Source organism: Amblyomma mixtum, chromosome 1, assembly GCF_055824585.1.
Source record: "Amblyomma mixtum isolate Tamu chromosome 1, ASM5582458v1, whole genome shotgun sequence".
NCBI lineage: Eukaryota > Metazoa > Arthropoda > Arachnida > Ixodida > Ixodidae > Amblyomma > Amblyomma mixtum.
Genome location: NC_143012.1, coordinates 270,681,672 through 270,704,517, shown reverse-complemented (window position 1 = coordinate 270,704,517; position 22,846 = coordinate 270,681,672). Strand labels below are relative to the sequence as shown.

Below are 22,846 nucleotides of genomic sequence, written 5' to 3'. Positions count from 1 at the left end.
TCCGTTTCGTTTCGGGCAAGAGAGTATAGTTGCTCCCGCCGGAGGACGCATCCGTTTGTTCCACAATTTTCGGCAGTACATTTTGCTGCGATGATATGAAATGCAATGTGTTTAGTGTGTAGATATTACAAGGAAACAGGTGGAGTCGCATAGTTGTGTGAAGCGCACTATCTGACATGAATGGACCTGTTTTGGTTAGTTTCGTAGCAAGCACTTTACACGTGCAAGCACTTTCGTAGCAAGCACTTTACAAAGCTAGCGAAATCGTCGCTGGTCTCCAAATACATAAAAAGCAGAATATGCTTAAAAGGTAACAAAGCCTATGTGTGATTCGACGGGAGTTGCGCGCCGTTCAGAGGAATGTTTGCAGGACTGGTGCCGTAAGGTAGAGTCTCGTTCGAACCGTCGTACAACGCGCACCACGGAGGCCAGCATTTCTCCCCACGGGCCCCTCTTCTTGCTGGCGGTGGGCGGATGGCGGCATCCGCCCACCTTGGCCTCCATGCCTGTTTCCCTGCTCGTCCCAGCCATCCAAACTGCATAGATAATCAGCCCAATGTTGGAAATATATTGGCAAAGTCCGGTCTTTTTGGACCGGACCCAGATTGAAACCATCCGTTTGCAGTATTCGGTCGATTACACGTCCTCCTTGGACATAACCTCTGCTCTTGTGGGAATCCATTGTTTCTCACAGTGTTTCAGCTCCACTAAGTTGTTTTAGTCACATACCTTCACCACGGCCTTGCCCGCAGCGGCTCCTTCAGCGGTCCATTTCCCTACCATTGCTTGCGCAACTACCCAACTCCGTGGCGCCTATGACCAGTGCTCCGCGCTCGGCTTCCTTCCCGCGCTTCTGTGTGCCCGATACGCTGCAGCCTCCATCGATCTCCCTGCCGTGCTGATGTTTTGTTGTGTGCGCTTCTCTCCGTATTACACGTACAGTCTTGGTCAAAAGTGTTCAGGCCAAAAGCTTTTCGCTTCAGGCCCATATTAGAGCCATTGCGGCCCTGTTAAAGACCGAAAGACCGTAAAATGCCAGCAGAAGGTTCCTTCTGGATGTAGAGGCCGGAGCTTCCTGCTTAAATTGTTTTGAATAATGCGCTACACAGAGCATTCAAGAGACGTTCATTTCGCTGTAGGTGAACGCTGTGGCCTTAGGACTTTTGAGCAAGACTGTTCCTGATGGCGCCCGTTTCATGGATGACCGGACTCCCACAAGCAGCTGCTCGAACATTCCGGACGGCTGTTCGGCGCCCACCAGCCGCGCTGTGCGGCGGCGGCGGTCGGTGCTTGGTGCATTCAGGTGTAGTCCAAGCGATAGTCTCTAGCTCCGGGGCGAGAAATGACTGCTGCGCGGGGTGGGGGCACCAGCGCGTACAGACTTGTCCGCCGGCCCGGTTTCCTTGAAGGAAGTTAATGAATATTTCCACTACCCCGCAAAAAAACCTCCTTGGGCGGGCATAAATTATTTATTCCGCATTGAAGAAATAAATTCAGTTCTGATCAGGGCATGCGCTAGAAGACAAGTGATTTTATGCCCATCTAGGCGTCTTTTCAGTAGGTTTGTGTGTATTATGCACTCAGTAAGCGTCGCATGTCTTGTATTATTAGGTGTAGGCTCACATAAGTCCGTCAAAAAAAAAAAACAACTAATATTTTCGTCGTTTGCCCCCACCCGTCGCAGTATATTCAATTTCGTGTTAATGTACTCTTTGAACCACTTCCGACTGCTATGTGTGTTTCTTAAAGGTCTATAGGAATAAAAGAACGAGTAAAAAAATCATTACTTTAAGAAATGGCCCATACGCCTAATGGATATAGGCGTATGTATATACGTATATAGAATCTATGGTGATTCACTCGATGCAGCTTCTAAAATAAACAATTCACAACACAAAATTAATATACAAAGCGCTGGTTTTCAGGGCGCGACAGCTTCTGACACATCTCAAACGAAACGATGCAAATTCTATACGTACTGCATGCTTTAAAAGGACATCAACACAACGGCTACTTGTTTCCTTGGAGTCCTCCTTATTAACATAAGGGAAACAGAATGCAATAAAAACACTCTAAGATATATGGGTGCTTGAATAGCGACTTCAGTGCCACTGATTTTTTGCGTAGTTCTACATTAAAGAAGAGCTTTGATGCAAAAATGATAGCCACAACATACGCAGGGCATCCCATTATTATTTAAGAAACCGCATGAGTCGTAATCAGCGGATGGCTTACCAGACACTGTTATTTTCCCTGCCACAGAACTGGCAGTAAGGCGGCCTGTGAGGCGATGCCTCGTCCGACAGCGGTAGCTTCGACTGGAGTCCTCTGGTGTCGTCTTGTGTACTAGCAGTTCGCCGCTTTCTAGGAGGGAGTAGCGGTCCTCTGCGAAGGCGGGGCAGACAGTTTAATGTTTATGCACTATATAATGCCGGCAGAAAAACACGGTGCGAAAAAGAAAACAACGGCTCGAAAATCTTAATTTAAATTAGATTTCGGCAGATCAAAGCGAGTTTTTCTTTAAACTGCCGGCGCTGTGTCATCGTTGTTCTTCCAATATACAGGGCATTTCATCTAGGATTTACAATTTTTTTTTAAATACGCTTTTTCAGTTAGAAGAGCATTTCTTTCCGCATAGCATTGTCAGTGGTGTAGTACATTACAATACAACTAAGGCGTGCTCTAGCAGGCCGCTTAACTAATAATGAATAGTGAGCTTTTTAACCATTACTGTTAGGATCCTTAATTACTGTAAGGCATGTAGCCCACCTTAATTAATATCCGTATCAGTTTTTGGAATTTTGAAAACGTGGTTACCTTCAAAGCTGTGTGGCAAAAAAATTTGGCTATATCGCGCCAAAATACATGCCCTTTCAAGAAGCTTGCAGGCAAAGCAACCTCTCCAGTGCACGAAACTCGTCGAAATAGCCAAAATTTGTTGCACCTTCATCGCTTTTCTAATCGCCGTTCTTGACGTTCAAGCTAGTAGCGTCACGGGAACATCAACAATATATCTCTCTTAACTCGGAGAAACAGAAAATGATATTATAGTGTGCTTGCCTATAACAAAAAACAAGAAAACATCACAGAAGCACATCAAACGGAAGAGAACTTCACCGCGATTTAATGTAACTTTATGCCCAAGATCCTGGGAGTGTCTAAAGCAAGACATTGTGTGGTGTCGTGATTTTCCCACCCGCTCTATTAATTGGTATTTAAATATGCAATGTTCAAAATTAATTTCTGTAGCACTGCACTAACTGGCACCTTCGAATGCTTGGCTGAGCATACGAATTTTACGTGCGCATCAAACAAAGCTCGTTTGAAATTAAGCGTTTATTTGGTCACATCTTGCCTCGTCATCGTTTTTTAATCCAATCATGAATCAAGAAGGGAAGAACTAATTAGCCATGCCAAACGCTTGAAAGTAACAAATGGGCTAATCGCGAAAACAGCACGCTTGTATGAGGCTAAAGCGAAGTGCGGTAACAGTTTTAGACATATTATTTGGAGGGAAGTAAGCCCTTTGCGAAGCAATTTACATTACAGTTTTGCATAAACATCTAAGGCTTCTCCGCCAGGCAAATAAACGAGGACGGCCAAAATAAAGAGATAGGAGTTTTAGGTCGGCATTTCACGCTTTCCTGGAAGGCTCCAAATCACATTAAATTTTGGACAGTATCTGAATGCGGAAGGAACAACAAAAAATAGGCATCGTTGAGAGCCCATGAAAGCATCAGGAGCGACGCCTGCAAAGAAAGCGATGCCCGTCGCAACAATGCTATATCGTGCGCGCACGCACGGACGCCTCTTGTTTGGGTCACGGACGGAACTGCGCGGCGACGGTCGATAACAGCTACACAGCCTGGGCGTGCCGTGCACTGGCGCACTTGCGAGCCGAGACAGCAGTGCCGCTTTTGTTTCCTGCCCGGCTTCCCCCTCTTTCGGCCAGCGAACCTCGACAGAGACGTATATCCGTTGTTACCGTTGGCGATCCTTCCAACCTGCTCACTAAGGTGGAACAGCGAGTAAATAGCTCCACTCTATCGCGCTGGTAGGAGTAAGAGGCCTAGGCCTTAACGGCACTGTTTCTGCCCTTATTATATACGTTTTTTAATTTATTTGCTTTCTCTCTACTTGATATTCATCTTTTTACACGCTTTTTTCACTCATGTTGCAGGACGCTGTCGTAGATATCTTTCAATTTCTCTTTTTTCTTTGCAGCTTCGGTCTCCCGAGCTCAGCAGCAAATCCGATGGGGTAATATACCTAATTCATATTTTAGCACAAAAATTATTCTCAGAGAGAAAATCTTTAGCGTGCTTAGCCCTCTCGTCAACTCGCTCAAGAGTTTTCGTTCTTGACACAGCACATTTATTTCTTTCGTATTCAACATTCCCACAAGGAGCACATCACTAATTTTTCTTCCTCGTTTCGAGACTTTTGGAGGCATACGTGATGCAAGGCATCTAGTGAAGGTGTCAGACGCTGAGAATCTAGCTAAGGGTTTTCATTTTAGAGGTACAATAGGTACAAGTTGCCTAAATTACTAAAGCGCGTTCGCAACCTAATCCTCAGAAGAATAAAAACACGCCCCAAGTATTTAAGAAAAGTGGCTGAAAATTATTTCAACAAAACCGTTCCCTTGTTCGAGGCATTAATTTGACAAATAGGCTGGTTCAGAACAAACTCACTGGTCATTTCGCAGCGCTTAACCTTTGGTTGAATGACGGCAGCAGTGGAAGGGTGGGCAGCTGCAGTTCATGCCTTACAAGGTGCCTCAATTTAACTACACAACACACTCAGACTCCGGTTAGTCTAGACGTTCTGCAGTTCATAGCTCAGAAAGCGCTTTCCTTCGACATCTTGATTGTATTTCTTTTCACAGCGGTGCTTGAAGGCCCATTACTGAGGTCGCAAGAGAACTGGAATAGAGAAATTCGCCGTTCTTTCCCCCTTGCTGTTCGATATCCTCTTCCTTTCAAAGAAGCAGGTGTAAACGATTAGTGTACATACTTTCTTATAGGTTCTAATGTTTTAACATGTCCATCCGATTAAAAGCGTAGATGTGGCCCTGTCCCCATTCTTTTCTGTCCCATGTCCAGGGAAAACTTCTTCCTCTTCGTCAGATTTTAAATGTCGTGCATTGGCAGAATTGTCATTGCACTGCACTGCATTCCGTTTTCAACTTTGTTTTTTTTTCTTCTAATTACCTGTATGAAATATTGTTATCTATTCATTTCAGATATTATCTATTTATAACGGTTTTTCGTTCGCTGTACTTCGTTTCGAGACCAAATTGGATCGAAAGCTACTGACGGCATTCATTCAAATTTTAAAATCATTAATATTGATTCCTCTGATGCAAAACGGTCTTTGCACAGGCTCTTCTCTAAATTGCTACTTCCTTTGAGATTTTGTCCCCTATAAGTACTGCTGATATTAAATCTTGTCTACTCTCCATAACACCAGCCTTTTATGAAGCCCAGTCTAAATTTATTATGCATGTTTTCATAAGGAATAAATTGAGAAGTGGAAGTACAAAAAACTACTCAGCTTAAGTGCCGTACGCAAGGGTAATACAAAAGAGTCTGGGCGTCAGCTGAGTAGGCACAAGGCTCTAAACAAAAATTGGAGGAAGGATTGCAACATTATACTGAGTGAAATCTTCAAACATGCCATTTTAAAAACTTTCTTCACTGATAACAAGAGATCTAAGCAAATGACTAAAGAGCGAGAAGGTAGAACATTACACACGGAAGAGCTGAATAGGCTTGTTCAAATTCGCCGCACAAGATAAAAGGTTGCAGGCAATTTTCCAGTTCATGTCCCAGCTGCTTGAAGCAGTATGTGATGCAGATGCAGGTTGTCAATACCACACAATAAAATAGCAATTAAAATCACGTAAACTTTGAAATCTGTCAGTAAGGCTTGCCAGTGTTCTTCTGCCGTCGTGGTCTTCGTCTGTCTCCCGTCAACCGTCGTGTAGTTAACGAGCGGTTCCGCATTAAACCATCAGTATGAATAGCCAACAAGCTCCTACTGCCGCTTTCTTGGCTTGCCTTCTTTTAAATCTCATTTGCTTAACTCGAAGATCACCTCCTCGTTGTCTTTTTCTGAACCCAAATCAGTTTTCTCTTCCTTGCATGCTCTTTAATTATCAGATTATGTATCAATAAATTACTCTTTATCTGCGCAAGTTTTCTCAAACCACCTCTGCCCTCGTCAGATTACAATGTTTGGAAAGAAGGAGAAATTATCAAAACCTTCTTAATTACGATTTACAGGGTCTGTCCTGAAAGTAATGAGACAACTCGCGGTGTGGCGCGTGCATGCGCTTGATCAGGAAACCGCTTTTGGGGGAAGGAGGGGGAACCTTCAGCCTCACAATGCAAAGCCCTCAGTTGGCTTCGAGCAGGTCAAGTGAGTGGACGTGCTCAAATGTGTACCCCTGTTTCGTCGCTGCCTCGAGGAAGCCATGGAACAGCGCGACGCGGTGAAGCTTTGCAATAAACTGAATAAATCACCGACCGAGACGTTTAACAGCACGTCGTAATGATGCAATGTCCAGACCGCAAGGGTTCCAATGGCACAGGGCATTTACAAATGGCCGTGAAGACGTTCAGGACCACACAGTGAACGTCACCATCCGTAACCGCCATCGACGGGCGCCCGGACCGTTGCTCGTCGTGAACGTCGTCACGACCGTTTCTAAATACTTTGTGCCATTGGAACACGCGACCTTGACATCGTATCGTTACCACATGCTGTCTTGATCACGTTTATTGACTCGGTAGGTGACTTACTCAGTTTATTGCAAAGCTTCACCGCGTAGCGCTGTTCCAGCGTTCGCTCCATGGTTTCCTCGACGCAGCTACTAAACATGGGTACATGCTCGAAGGCGTCCACTCACTTCGCCTGCTTGCAGTCAACTAAGCTCGTCGTATTGTGAAACTGAAGGCTCCCCCTCCTTTCTCTAAAAGCTATTGCCAAATCTAGTGCATGCTCACGTCACGCCGCGACTTGTCTCATTACATTCAGGACAGACCCTGTATATCAAGATAGCGCTTTCTAATCTCCAAAAGTACAATCGTGTCTGGAAGCCCATCGCACTTCAGTGTAGAAACGCTACCTCACGGCAGATATCGCATTTCCTGTATAATGCAATTTGGCTGCAGTGGCTGTAATATACTTCCCAGAACATGCGCTTAACCGAAACTATAGCCATAAAGCCATTTTGGCGGCTGCCATCTTTACTGCCGTTTCACTCCTCTTCATCAGCTAACTTCGCTGACAAATTCTCAGTTTTAATATCCTCTAGCTGTGATAGGGTAAAATGCTATGTTTTTGTTTTTTCCCCCGCTATCACGTACAGCAGCCTCCAGGGAGTCACATTGCTTTTTTCTGTGCGTGATTTTACGAGGCGCTTTACAAACCTGAAAGTACTTTTTTAATTTCTTTTCTTTGCGCTTTTCAAAATAACAATTTTTTTCAGTACTGCACATAAAAGCAGAACTTAACATGCAAAGAGGTTTCGTATTTTAAGTCATACATGTAAGTCCCTGCGGGCCTCACGTTCCCAAGTTTTCATTTCTTCTTACTTTTCACTGTGGAACCATGAAGGAAGACAAAAGTCAATAAAATAAAACATTCCGCAGTGGTTGGTTTACGTATGGTTGAAAGCGGTTCTCGTTCCAAGTACCTGAAACTCAATCACTCCAGAAAGCCTGGCCTAAGTTTTTTTTTTCTTGTTTTTCCTCAGTGCTGTTTAACATTTTACAGAAGCTGTTCGGGCCTAGGAAGTTCTAAAATAAAAATAACGAAGTGGTTGTAAAGCTAGAGATCCCATCGTTTTAAACTTATTGATCGCGTGGTTTAACAATATAGGAAGGAAAAATCCGTTAATACGCATTTAGGTAATGTAATCTCTTTTATTCCCATGCATTAAAAGCTTTTCCTCTAATGCAGTTCCCGCTTGAAACTTTTATCAAGTTCACAGTTGTGCCCCTTCAAGCTTCTAGCATTTCAGCTCATCAAAGGGTGCGGATTACGACCTCTCCAAGCAAGGCATGGGCAAAATATAAAAGCTTCGAAAGCGTGCATTCCACGATTAGGCTGTGCGTACTGGAACTTCTCGCATTTCTGTGTAGTTTGGTTTGGCGTTTTTATCATTCTAGAAGGAAACTATCTGAAAAGCTAACTGCAAAAGACAAATGTGCCTTCATACATTTACCAGCGTTTCGAGAATTAAAAAGTCAACACAAAGCCAGTGCCGCAGATAATGAGAAAGCATTCCCCGAACCGTGCCTTCCTGCTGACTGCACAGATTAGTTCGGGCCGGGAGAGTAGGGCCGTTTAATTAGCGTAATTACTTCTGTGCCGAGACGTGGCGCTTTACAAAGCGCGCGTGGTTAGCACGGAAACTATTATAGACCGCCGCAGGGCGAAACCTGCCTGCAGAAGCAAGCTCCGTGACAGGCATTCAATATCCGGCTCCGTGCAAGAGTGGTTAAGTGAATTTTATTTACGAGCTGGTGGTTAAAAAACTAGCTTTCATTAACCGCTTCGCGTAGCTGCGAATATCTCGTCCTGGGTAACACTATCCACATCTTTTACGGAAGCGTTCTCTACCCTAAGGCAGCATGTTAATTTAGGCTTTGGGGCTGAGTTCGCAACAGAACTTTCCTACTTACTGAGAGCAGTCCAAGCGGAGGAAAAAAAACGGTACCGTGAAGAGGTGACGCTACGGAAAGGCTTATTGTAAGTGGCTTGCGGACTTCTAAGTTTATGCTCCAATGCCCCTATCCTGTAGGCTACTACTCTGTCTCTCTTTATTTGTTGCGAGCCTAACATTATAATCCTTTGGTGTTCAGACAATCAACGACAAAAATTAATAAAGAATCATTGGCGTAAATTCTTTCTAAATTCACATATAGCGCAGTTTCTTACATTTTTTTATAAAATGAGTAGTTTTTGCGTTCAGACCAGTAGCAAATATTTTAAGCATACTTCGCTAATTGAACCCTGGAACTGCGTCTGCCTAGAACTCATTTCTCGACTTATTAGGCCACCTCGAATTTAAAAACATGAAACAAAATAGTTTCCTTCTGAAACAAGCTGCGTCACCTCCTCTTTAGGTGACCTGTCATCATAGGTACCTCTGGTCCACAGTTCAGGTACCGAGAAGAGAAAGACCCTCAAGAACTGGGGTGTATAGTTTCTTTTTAACCCCTAACGAATATTTTTTCGTTTTTTTGTTTCAAAATAGCGCCGAAACGGCAATTTAGTATGTGTGCTGCCATCTGAAGGCAAACTAAAAAAATCTTTGAAAGAGCCCTGCTCGCCTGAAACGGACCTAGAGTGCCAGAAAACACGCGACAAGCTGGACTGGTCAAGAGCCAGAAATGACATAGGCCTTATGACGATCCTGGCTCTATCAAGGGAACTAGGGAATTAAACCAACAGTATTCAAGCTCGACATAGAACGTAGTATAAGTTTACGCCACCATGCCACTATCATCGAAAACACTTAATGAGATTAACGCACTTTCTTTTTGTGTTGGCTCCTATACCTGATTAAAGCAGGAACTGCTAGCCGCGTTTGATACTTTTCAAAAGCTTGGAAGCCATTTCATCCTAGAGTATATTGCGGTAGTGCCCTCTCTGCGAACATTGCGACTTTTCTGCGAGCCTGGACACGAGTTTGTGAGACCACATGCTTGCACCAGCGAGCGTGTCTGCAGATGAGTACGATACCAAATTTGCAAAGTGTAATAATAATACAGTGCGTGTGCGTTTTACATTTACACTGACAAATTATATTTCTGCTAGAGATGCCAATATATAGAGAAATTAACCTGACCTCACACAAGAAGGCTAGATAGCATCATAAAATTACGCATTTCTGACCCAAAGTGCAAAACTTTTCTCACTTCTTAATTTAGTACGTTGTGACGTACTGATCACTGGAACAAAAAAAAATGTATACATCTATATTTGACGCCTTTTAGAGATATCGATGCATATATATCGCAAATTTTTTCATTTCAACACTAGTCAACGCTGTGACGGCTCCGAATTCGCTGCTACGCAACTGAGGAAGGCGGTTAAAGGTTAGCGCAAGGGAAAACTGCGTTGAGACAGCCGCTGAAGAATTGGAATCGGCAATGCGTGTTTCGCCAATGACGAAAGTAAGGTAAATTGGTTTTTGAGGAAAGGAAATGGCGCAGTATCTGTCTCACATATCTCGGCGGACACCTAAACCGCACCGTAAGGGAAGGGAGGAAGGTGAGAGTGAAAGAAGGAAGAGAGAAACAGGTGCCGTAGTGGAGGTCTCCGAATAATTTCGACCACCTGGGGATCTTTAACGTGCACTGACATCGCACAGCACAAGGGTGCCTCTGGCGTTTCGCCTCCATCGAAACGCGACCAAAGTAACGATGGCAGTCTCGGGAAAGAAATGCATTGCAGCGTAGGTCCTGTTAAGCGACAAGCGCAGCAGACCCCTGGCCCATTCGTACTAGTTTGCACGGCCCCACCCGCTGCCGGATTGATGTAACTGAACTATGCGATTGAGCGTCCCGTATGGTATTAGAAAATAGCTTAAGACGCATACGCTCCGGGTTAAGTCGCAGGTGGCGTGTTAGAAGGGAGTTTCTTGCAGGCAGATTCAGACTGGATGTACAGATTGTCCATAGCAGACATGGCCTTGGAGAACTAAGCAAGCTGTCAATACCTCAACCCGCCAAGTTATGTGGCAAATCGCTTCATTTCAACGCACAGTGCAGTAATGAAGTAAGCCGTTTTCTTTTATACACAGGTGCTTTTTTTTATTTCTTAACTCCCCTCTTTTCCCTAAAATTGTAGGAAAAAATGGCTGAGGCTTAGCTTAGGTTAAGCCTAGTCAGATGCGAAGCATATTGTCGCCGAGTTACATTTCGAGCACGCCGCTTGGCTAGACGTTCTTGACGCTCTTCATCAGTCTCTGTAGCACGCCGCAACTTTTGCTTCTCATTCCAACGAGCAGCCCTGTCTCCAGGAGGCATTTCTATCCCGTGTACGCCTAGCAGAGGCAGGCGCACCCCCTTGTATACCGCCGCTCCAGCATCACGTGTTCACTACAGCGCACCTAGCGGCAGAAGCAGGAAACACATTGGTCGCGACACCTCGCTCGACGGCGCGAGCTGGGGCCCCGTTTTTACTATGTCGTTACGTCACGCATCACGTGGTCCTCCTTGGTCGCGACGCCTCGCGCGACGGCGCGAGCTGGGCCTCCGTTTCTCATCTGCTGTGACGTCACGCACCACGTGGTCATCCTTGGTCACGACGCCTCGCGCGACGGCACGAGTTGGGCCCCCGTTTTTCATCTGCTGTGACGTCACGCATCACGTGGTATGACATGGAGGTCACGAAAGGTCAATGGTAACGACACCGCCGCGCTCGAGGAGCTGGGTTGGGCTATTTTAGTATGCTTCGCATAAAAGTCCTTGATCAGTAATTGAATGCAAACGTGCTTTCCGTCCACTACACCTTCTGTTTTGTTATCCCTGAAATGGAGTGTGTGCGATCCCAATAACTTACCCGGAAGTATGTACATCCCAGAAGTTATTTCCAACGCAGCATGAACTGACTTCACTTGAAACTCTGCTCTTCCGTGTGACAAAGTGAGAATTCGCCTGAGAATCTACAGTTTTGTCTTTTCTTGGGAAGCCTAGATGATTTAACGCCTATGGTCCTTTGGCAAGCGTTATGGCCAAATTAAACCTATGTGTTTGATTCACCGCACCAGACGGAAATATAGCCAGGTTCCTGACACCATCGGCCAACCATTTTTGCATCAATTTTTTTTCTGTGCAGGTTTTTCTCTCGTGACTAAACTGCGTCACCTTTGCAGTTAGCATTGGAAACAACTGCATTCTTCTGCTCATAACGAGGAGGTGCTGATCAGGCCGGGTCCTGAGTAAGCGTCTGAGATGGGACGCAAAAATATCGACCTTGAAGAGAACTTTTCATACGTTGCTTGCAGAAAGAAAACAAACAGTATAGCTTTCCGTATAACATATTTGTCCGGATGGAAGCAATTTTTATGAGATTATTCATACCGGAAGCCGAATGAAGCGCAGTACTCATTTTTTCTCGACGCTTTACTTCTTTAACGCCGAATTCATTGCAGTAGATGGCAGTCATGTCGTTGTTGCTTTCCTCATTCCTGATAACCAATGAACAGATAATTTCTCAGGAATTCACACACTCGATCATCTTTTCGCTAGCCTAACTAATGGAACAGACCTTTGTTTCCCGACGCGTTGATGGTGAAGCCGTCGTCGCGTATCCAGGCGTCGACCAGCGTGTACTGGCGCATGTAAGACGGCACGTGGCACTTGAGCACAGCTGTGTTGCCCCGAATCACAAAGGCGTCGTGCACGCGTGGTTCGTACTGATAGTCCACCACTGCGAGCCAGAAGAAAAAAATGGGAGCGTAATTGTTAGAAACAGAAAAGGTGTTGCACTTCCCTACTCTACAAGCGTAGTTGTTAAACGGTGTGTCGTTAAATTCGATCATGGTTTACACAATGACCATTTCCCTAACTTTTGGTTAACTTGAATCTACACTGTTATCGTCGCAGGTAGTGTTAGAAGCGTGGAACAAAACTTATATAGAAAATATCGGTCGCTATCACCGTTAACCAATAATTAGAGGATGTCATTGCGTAAATAGCAGCCAATTTTTGCAGTATTGCTCTGTTAACAATGTTTCATCTGTTAGCCTTTGTTAAAAGTTTCTGTTTCCTTGTATCCACTCCACTGCTTTGGGTGTTCACTAAATACATAAACAATCATCCCCTCCGTGAGGGCTGGAAAAGAACAATAAATCTTTCCAGGCACGAAGGTGGCTTGCTCTTGAACAAAACTTCCACTTAAGTATAGTTCAACAATGGGGCAGCTCTACAGCCTCCTTGGGAAAATAACTGCTCTCCAAAGGGCTATCTGGAAAGCATTATTTTGAGCAGGCTAAGGCTACCGGGATAACATTACTATTTATTTCGACCGTACGCTGAATAGCTCATTGCGCTCACCGGCACTGACGTGGACGTCTCTGCTGGCCACTGTTCCGAGCTCGTTTGAAGCTACGCAGTGGTAAGAAGCCGCGTGCACGTCCTGCCTGTAAGCTTCCGCCGGAAACGCAGGGAAGACCAGAGTGCCATCTCCGGCGAGCAGACGTACTCCGGGCACTGGAGGAACAGGGCTGCCGTCCGCAAGGGCCCACATTAGCCGGGGAGGTGGCTCCCCTTGGGCCGCGCAGCGCAGCTCGCCGCCGCTGGCATTGGAGAATTCGAGCCAATGCGGCGGCTCAAGCGTGAACGAGGGACCGTGGAGGGTCGGTTGAGATTCTCTACTTCTTCCCTGGGTCGATAAAAGAGCCGATGCGGAGGAAACACACGTAGTGGCCAGGCAACCTGCGAAGCGAAATGCAACGTTGAGAACTGAATATTTCGTCGCAATGCTCTATCAGAGTAAACCATGTGTCAAAAGTGCCCGGGCCACATGTCTTGGTTTTCTGCCGTGCAGTGTATCTATTACGGCATATCTGAGGTTCAATAAGTGCTCCATCTTTCTGACTTTGTAAAGTCAGAAAAGCCCTTGCTTCTCCTTTTGTGAGAGCCCTTAAGCTTAAAGGCTTAAGAAAGCTATACGTAAGTAAACAGAGTGCGAGGAATAGTTTCAAACCTCGAAAGTTAACCGACGCACAAAGGTCACTTGCTGCCGAATAACTGCAATACTTGACGTTTGAACCACGTCACTATAGCACAGGAAGAAGAAACTACCTGTTGGACCCTGAACGGATTATGTATTTCTCTTGCGATGCCGTCGAAGAAAATAAAGTTCCTACCTAATGGCCAGCATGTGGAACATGCTAAAGCATCCTGAAGTTAGGTTTCAGATCTTCCACAACACTCGTTTTGTTTTTTTTCTCATTTCTCCCCGAAATGAACGCAACAGTTTACGTTGTCGAATGGCCGTTAACGAACACCAATCGCAGTTTGAATGCAGTCGAAATAGATGAGAGAAAAACAGTTCACCTCTGACGATCTCGAGGCGAAACAGTGAGGTCTGAGGGAAATTCACCGAAGGAAAGTGGCACGCCTCGCGACTGAAGAAGAACACCGCATTCTGTTAACTAAAGCCGACCTCACCCGCCTTTGACACTCACTACATTTGAAAAGCTCACACAATCCGCATCACAATACCAGCCAGAGCGAAGAAGTAAAACGCGCTCTTTCCAAGTGCCAGTGTTTTACATGAACGTAAGTGAGGACCGTTTCCTGAACGCATAAAAAAACCGCCCATTCAGATGCCAAGGCCAGAACGAAGCTAAAGAACGTTACATTACGTCACTGAACTACTCAGTGGGGTTAAAAAAACCCAGGTTCGCAACACCATTCCTACAAATGAAAGCAGAACGAATTAAAGTACATTGAAAAGAGGAATCACCGGGACAACTCATGTGATATTAACCTGAAATACATGTCGAGCGTCTTCACTCTCCAGAAAGGGGCCTATCTAGGGAACCCTTGTTCCATCCTGTTTCAGCACATGAAATGAAACTATGCCATGTCTGCAGGTGAACAGAGCTCAGAGATTGGGCACTTTTAGAGGTGGGAGTCAAGTTAAAAGTTGTTAACGGCGACAGAGCATGAAAAACGACCTAGGCGTTCTGGAGGCTGTCATTAATCAGCCTCGTCTTGATGAATGAGGCTTGGCAAAAGTAATTTTTCAATACACTCGCGAACTTCCGTGCCTTTGTTGAGACCCATGTAATCTTGCTCTCTTTGTGTTCTTTTATTTCTTTTTTATTACAAGTCTGGAAACATGCAGTGAACAGCTGAAAAACTGCATGAACTCTTCAAGAGACGGCTTGAAGAGCGGTTACTAAGAAAAAGATACTAGGTCAAAATAGCTAAGAAATCCTTAGCAGAATTGCACACGTAGGTGACCACAATATGCTTGTAAGAATGAAAGTGATTTAAGAATAAAAGAAACCACCAAGCATATAAGCACTCGTAATAGCGTAGATTACCAATGTGTGCCATTTATTATTAGTTCTCTGGGCTATTCAACGCCACGTTTCATAATCTTCATGTATATATACCCATATTTTTCATATTCACTACGTAATAACTGTGGTTGTGCTCCTTGAGTAGCTCCCTTGCACTATTACTCGAATTATTCCTGTACAAACGTTCGCAGTGAAGCGAAAATTTGCGCCCTCTCGCACTCCAGTGAAATTTCTGCGCAACACCTTTTGGATTAGAAACCTCAATAAACGCACACTCTTTTTGTTTCTACATTCGAGCGGCTAGCTTTGCAAACGTGTGTAAAAATCCGATGCTCTAGGCGAATATTACATTGTTAAACGAGAACAACTCAGGTCTTCTCAACACAGCAGCAGAGCATAAGGAAGAGAAGAGTGCTTTACTTCAGATATTTTCTTTCTTCGCATTAGTCTTTCACGCTTTCCACGCGGTATACAACGTCAGCATCACGAAGCTAGGGCAGAAAATGTTCAACTGTGCACGCTAAACAGCAAGAAACGTGGCTACGTCTTTTGAATCCCCGCCTACGCCACTGGTGCCGGCCACATCCGTTCTTGAGTGTGATGTTAACGGTATCAGGCTTGCACATTTTCTAAACCTCGATGGGTCACCTTCGAAGCCGTTTTGCAGACAGCAGTATACACAACACCCTAGCTTTCTTTCTTTACACTGGCCACTTCCTCTTAACAATTTTTCTGCTTTTCTCGCTTTCACTCAGTAACTCATTTTCTTCACTACTACTTTCCGGGGCACTTTTGTGCTATTTTCAAGCGCCATGTTCTTCACGCGGTACTTTTCCAGTAAACGATAGAGAACACATCAAAAGCCTAAGCCTTTCGAACTAAACCTAGCCCCAAGTGGTGGTCGTATGCTGCCGCAGACAGCCCGTGCACCGAAAACACCGGGTCTCCTCCAATTCATGGGAGGGATCAGCGTGCCAGGCAATTCCTGCTTTTCCTGCAGGTTTTATCTCCCCAAACCATTTCTCTGTGTCGAGGGAGCAGCCCTCCGAGGTAAAGGGGGCGGGGTGGGTGGAAAGTAGGGCGCCGGCGGAGGGGTGCTGCGTAATGTCTAGGGCGGAAGCGATCGATGACAGCCGCTCGCTCGCCCCTGGCCCGCACCAGCTGCGGTGTGGGTCTCGGCAGTTGTCACGTTGAGCCTTCGTCAACGGCTGCGTGCGCCCGAACTGTTCACGGGACACCGGCAGCAGTCAGACGAGTGGACCCACGGGCGCGGCCTTCGACGCGAGCTGACGGTGCGATCGCGGCAAGCCTATACGCCACGAAGGCACGCGGACGTGCGCGCCGATGTGTGGCACGACGCTAGATTGGACTGCTTCAACCTGCGTGACGATGCCGTGCTTGCAGGGCTGGTTCTATAAGTAACTCGGGCTGCTAGGACCGGAGGAATGCAAGCTAGGAAAAATGAAAAGTACGGAAAGCCCATAGAAACGGAGCTAGCGCGAAATGAAGGCGGAAAGCGTTTATTGAGTGTGGAGCTACTTATTGTCTAGGGGCATCGTCAAGCACGGTCGTCCACATACTTGTCTGGAGCGCTCGAACAGCGCGCTTTGTTATGCATGTAGGAAAATCGCTGTAATATACAGCGTGCCTCACCTAAGAATTTTAGCGATTTTTAAATATAGGCTTTTTGAGTTAGAATAGCGGTTTCTGGGCAAAGCAGTGTTAGCTGGGTAATACATCAGTATACAGCTAAGAAATGCTAATTGGCAGGCTGGACAACTGATATTGTACAGTCGACTTTTTAACTATTACATTTAGGCTCCTTAATTACTGAGAGACGTGTAGCCCACAGTAATTTATATCCCTCTCATTTCTTAGAATTTTGAAAACGCGGTTGCCCTCAGCGCTGTAGCCCGGAAATTCTTGCTACATCGCGCCAGGATAAATGCGCTTTCGAGAAGCTTGCAGGCAAAGCAATCTCTCCACTTCATGTAACTCGTCGAAATAGACAAAAATTGTGGGCCGCAGCGCCGAAGGCAACCAGGTTTTGGAAATTCTAATGACTGATATGGGTACTACTTACGGTGGATTACGCCACTGTCAATAATAAGAAGCCTAACTGTCATAGTTAAAAAGTTAACTATTTATTATTAGTTAACCAGCCTGCCAGTTAGCACTTCTTAGCTTTATTCTGATGCACTACAGCGCTGACAATGCTATGATGAAATAAGCTCTCTTCTAACTAAAAAAGCTTATTTTTAAAAATTGTGTTCAGTCTTAGGGGAAACATCGTGTACCTCGGAGACCAGAGCAATCACGCGGCGCCGAAGCGAAATGAAGATGGCGGCGCCTATTCGTCAATACGGGCCGCGGAACATTCGAGTGGCGCTGTATTTTGCAAGTGCCTTGGTCTTTCAAAAAAAGTACTGCAAGTTGAAAGGAATTCGTGTATGTTGAGCTAACACGCGCATACAGCGCACAAGCCGTCGGATTCGACAGTTTCCTCTGCTTCTTCCGTGCGGCTTCTTGTTAATCTCAGTTTAATTATTGAGCTGACGAATAGCGGGAAAGAACTTGGCAGTCGGTGACGGGAGAGCACCGCCATACTCTTCATGGTGCACATCGGGAAAGGCAGGCATGTCATCTGCCGCTTTTTACTTGCGGTAGCACTTGGCAGCTAAAAGAGACCACACCGGTAACATACGAATAACATGCTTCTAAGGGTGGATAATACAGCAGGGGTGCATCAGTTTCCTATTCCTGAGCAATCTCTAGATGGGCGCTACTACGAACAAGTCCGCCCTGCCGAGGATTACTAAGGTAGTGTACTAAGATCAAGGCTTCACAAAACAAAACGCAAAAATGCATTTTATTTCGCTAAGCTCAAAAAAACCATTTCGAGTGACCGCCGTCCACGGCGTGCATGAAAGCCATTATTACCACCTAGATGAGTTATCTAGGTGGTATTGTCTCAATGAAATGAACAGCACGCAGTAGGCGACTAGGAGGTGGGTATGCCCTTGTGACGTCAGCGATTAGAGATTGCCAGGTGAGCAAAATGTTCGTAAAAGAAACGAAAAAATTCCTTTAAAAATGTCTACCACAGTGAATCAACTGAAACTTCCAGGAGTTGTAATTGAACATATTGACAAATGCCTTAAGCAGTCTATGTGCAAAAATTGGCACTCATGGCCCTTGACGATATTGCGTCATACCCTTAAGAAGGAGCTAAAATGCCCCCTTAAACTTTTTGCTGCAAGTTAATAAATTTTTATTTTCTTTCTTAAAAAAAAGTAAAACATGTTGCCCACCATATAACGAAAATACGGAACAACTGTACTGTTCTCAGCAAGGATGGTCTTATAGGTGATGAGGAGGCAAAGAATGGGTCGATTAACATTAGAAGAAAACTTCATCAATCGAAGTCAGAACACAAAGGGTTGTTTTTTTCACAGCCGATATTCCATATGGAATATTTGAAGCTGATTAGTAGAACTGAAATTACCCTGGACGGAAAGAAAAAGTGCCAACATGGAAAAACGCAGGGGAGTGACACCGATAAGCTATCCGCGGGTAAGCAGTTTATCAGATTCCGCTCACATGTGGCAAAGTGTACACTTTCCTCAGAGAGAGTTGCTTGAACGAGTGTCTGAGCAAGATTACCGATCACTTGAGAACGGCACGTACCTGATCTAATCTACCGCTTCATTAGAGTCAAAGTGCATTCTTCTCTTAGGTGAAACCGTTGTTCTGTACAGAAGTCCAGACAGTGGGGCCCTCGAATTCAAACAAGCTTTCCTCATCAAAAGAAAGTGCTTAGATTGTGTCGTTCATCCGTCAGAATCGCTGTACGAGAGTCAACAGGGTTTTTTAGAAGTCCGCTGTTGAATTTTCAGCTTGAGTATGGATCCGAGGAGCGCGGATGCCAGATTAACTGAAGGTCACTGTTTTTTGTCAAGGTAGTTCCATTACGTAGCCACACATTTTTATCGCCGGCCATCGGTTTTAGATCATTCTTTTTATTTTCCTTTAGCCCTCAACATCATGTGTCATACTGCATGTTTTTTCATCTTCGTTCCAAGTTATCCTTTTTATTTCATTCACCTCGTCGAACATGTCTTTTATCGCTTTTATGGCCCTCTACACCATATGACATTTACTGCCGCTGAGCATCACTGGCTTTGTACGCGTATATGTTGCGTGTGTATCTTTAAAATATATATTTGGCAGTAAGCGCTTGACCGTGTTACTATCCTGCGCTTGCTCGTGTTGGCACACTTCATCCCTGTACCATACACACAACTAGCCCTGCAAACAGTTCAGGCAACGAGAACTCAATGAGAAATGACGTCGTAATACAGATAAGAAACCGCAACAGTAAATCGCGTAGCTTTTGAACCACACTGCGATCATTTTTGTCTGAAATAAACCAGTTGCTCTTGTGCAATATTTGCTCATTCATTTCTTAAATGGACAAAAGAATTAGATCTTCAGAGCTCTCATAACGCTCGGGCTCCTTCTCCGGATTTCGGCACTGGATTCACATTAATAATATACTTAGTAAAAAGGCTCTATAACTTTAAGTGTGGGTTACTGGATGAAGCATATCAATTTGTGCCCGCAGTTTGTGCACAAATAAGGCCTTATTTGCTAGGTGTGCAATCTGTTTCGCCCGGGTCACACAAATTCTAGACTTTTGCATTCTGAATAAATATATGCTGCTACTACGAGCGGGCAAAAATTAATTCTTACTTCTTCGGCTAAGGGGCAAAATGTTCACCGCATAAATTACCGTTTTGCATGAAGTTAAACTTGACTGTATTATATGTAGGCTTCTATAGAAGCGCACTCGCGTTATACTTCACACGTTCATACGTTACTGAAGAGCATACATTGCTGGCGCTCTCCAGTTCTCATAAGATTTGAAAATACCTGAACTTCTTCCTAAAATGCTTAGGAAATGCTTCCTAGAATATTTGACAAGCAGTCAAAGCGCAAACAATTACTTCACGCGCAAAGGAGCATTAAATGAGAAGCCGGTAATGTGTGTCGGCTGACAAAAATTCAAGGTTTAAAAACCCGACAAAGAAAAAATCATTAGACATTATCGTTTTATGCCAGGAAGGCTACTGAGGAAATCGACCACAAGCGTTGTGGGCCGGAGCACAGTTAACTGCTGATTTAATTGATATACAAAGAGATGGAGCAGTTGTAAGCTGCCGAAGTCCAGCGCACATGCTGAATCCACTGCTCATTTATGCAAGCACAGTGTTGGCTACTATACGCTTGAAGGTGCATTAGGCCCTACAACAAAGGCTCGAAGTCGAACCGAGCGGCGGCGCTGTTATTCCTCCCAAATGGAGGCTAGGTAGCCTGCGCCACAGCATAGAAGGTAACGGGTCCACACTCTTGTCTACAGAAGCGTGCAGTATCATGGGAGCTAGAAGGAGTGCCGACAGGTATTTGAGATCCTTATTAACGAGACCACGGCCTCATGAAAGTGCCTCCATAGGTGCCCCCGTCATGACACTTGGCCCTCAGCGTGATTGCAGGCAATTAGCCCCAGTCAATGAAAAACCATTCTAAGTTTAAAACAACTAATGTACTCCATCCATTATCAGCTGGCGTTGTCCGCAGAACTGCATAGCTTCTCACACGCTGTTCGCTATTGGTTCGCCGGGGAGTAATTGTCGCGTGCCTGGATATTTGTGCAGTGGCTGCGAAGCGACGTGATCGCGTGCGGAATCACCCAAATGGTTCTGAGTTAATTAGCGCCAAGCACCAGTTCCTAACCTTCCCTTTAGACTCGCACTGCATGCCTGTGACCCATAATACAACGAATGTAGAGCCCAGCTCGACAATGGTCCCTCGGGAAGCCAGTTCATTCACCCCAGCTGGGTGCCAAAAAAAAACGAACAACATAACTTTTCGTAGCGGCACAAATATGGCTTACTTTGTGGTCGACGTGCCAGTGAGACAGCTAATTTTGTTCAGAAACAAGTGGGGACTGCTTTTTTCTCTTCAGTATCGGTCAAAAAAGCAAACTTGCCTCTACAACGCCTATGCCAAAAGGTGGCTGATAAAACAGTGGAATGGACGGCGGAAAACGTTCCTATCGCGTCCTAGACATCGATAGTCTCAAAAAGGCTCATATATCTGCCATTACAGAAAAAAGACTTCTGCCTTTTTCATTGGAGAAGAATTATTTTAGTTAAATCACCTACTACTCCCAATACTCGCAATGAACCTTAGCGCTCCTAACTTGTTCACTCTCTTTTCGACTCTTCAAGACGTTACCTTCCACTGTATTACAACCGTTCATGGACAACTGCCGCTCTCAATCGCCCGAGTTGCCCCGCCGTCGTTTGCATGTCTCCAGCGTCTGCGCCGTTGTCTCCTATTCTCGGCATGATGAGCCCAAACGTTACAATCGTTCAGCCACTGAAGCTTCCGCTCAAGGTTTGCAGCTCCTCATCTTCACTAGTCGTCAATTGCAGTCGCTTTCGCGGCGATGTTAGAAAAAATTCTACATTCGTATTATGCTTGGGGAGGCCCATCGTTTCTATCACAGCAGACAGCGACAGTTAGAGGAACGGCACCCTCACGCTCCCACTTGTCTTACTTATACATGTCCCACGTGTCCATGGTAGCGCAGTTAGACCTGTTCCCGCTACGTTTCCTTTGCATGTTTTTTCTCAGTAGTATTCGCATAAAAATATGCAAGAGAGGAATACAGAGCTCGAAATTTATTCGAGAAACAAAGAACTTCAATAAACAAATTGTCTGAATTTCTTAATAAATCCAAATTGTGATTTGCAAAGTGTTTTTGAGAGCTTTGAGCATTTCACGTATTAGGCGAGGCCATTGTGCTCACAGGAACTCAGGAGTTAAGAGGAAAACAGACGCTGCGTTCTATCATCCAGCGTACAACAGTTCTGTTTCATCAGCTTTAGAAGAGAGAAAAGCACGTTCTGCAGGAGCCTTTGACGGAGCAAATGCAATTTAAAAATTATTGTTCTTGTTTATGAAAAATTTATGAATGTCGTTTTGCCAAAGGCACTTGCACGTGGGAAAACGCGAGAGCCTGTCCAAGTAAAGTTCTGTAAAGATGAAATTGAGGACCTTGTGATAAAAATAATTCTGTGCCCTCCTCTGGCTTTTCTTTTGCAGTCCTGCTCTCAAAATGTAGCTGTGCACGTCGCGTAACTATCAAGCACCCTCTTTCGAGCACATAAGCATCAAATCGCTGTTTAAAACCTACTTAGGTCTATATGGGTATTCAAGGAGCTTCAAGTCAAATGCCCCGCTATAGATGAGCATCAAGACCAGAAAAAGTTGCCAAACCTTGGCCCTTCCTAGGCTGATGAAGTGACTTCATGAAGCGTTAACGAAGTTGTTGAACAGCTGTCAGTTCACCTAATGGACAGTAATATTCCTCAGCGCGCCCCTATCCACCTCAGTCGGACCACAATAATGGTAACTGACCTGTAGCCAACCTGAATGCTTCAGCCACGCAAGGCTATTTGTAGCACCTATATTCTGGCCCACATTTATAACTCTCTCAAAGGCCATCAGGTGATCGCGGGGAGACTTCGGCTACGACATCTTACGGCGAAAATCTCGATACCGTTTACTCCTCGAAAAGCCCCATAAAACGCTATCGTGCAGTGCTGAACGAAATGGGTTTACTAAGTTTTGCTTCATCTGGTTTGGTTTACGAGGGCTTAGTTTCCCAAAGTGACAGACTTTGAGGGACACCGTAGTGAAGGGCTTCAGAAATTTCGCCCA

The 22,846-nt window shown here is 45.1% G+C and overlaps 1 protein-coding gene across 1 annotated transcript in view; it reads right to left on the bottom strand.

Moving 5' to 3' along the window:
- Positions 1 to 22,846, bottom strand: part of LOC149371675 (cell adhesion molecule Dscam1-like) — a 94,944-nt gene that overhangs the window by 48,791 nt on the left and 23,307 nt on the right. Inside the window, exons 3-5 of the mRNA XM_089585223.1 lie at positions 13,077 to 13,457; positions 12,289 to 12,450; positions 2,236 to 2,385 (exon numbers count right to left, since the gene is read on the bottom strand). Of these exons, the coding sequence (XP_089441349.1) occupies positions 2,236 to 2,385; positions 12,289 to 12,450; positions 13,077 to 13,457 (693 nt within the window). The remainder of the gene's footprint in view (positions 1 to 2,235; positions 2,386 to 12,288; positions 12,451 to 13,076; positions 13,458 to 22,846) is intronic.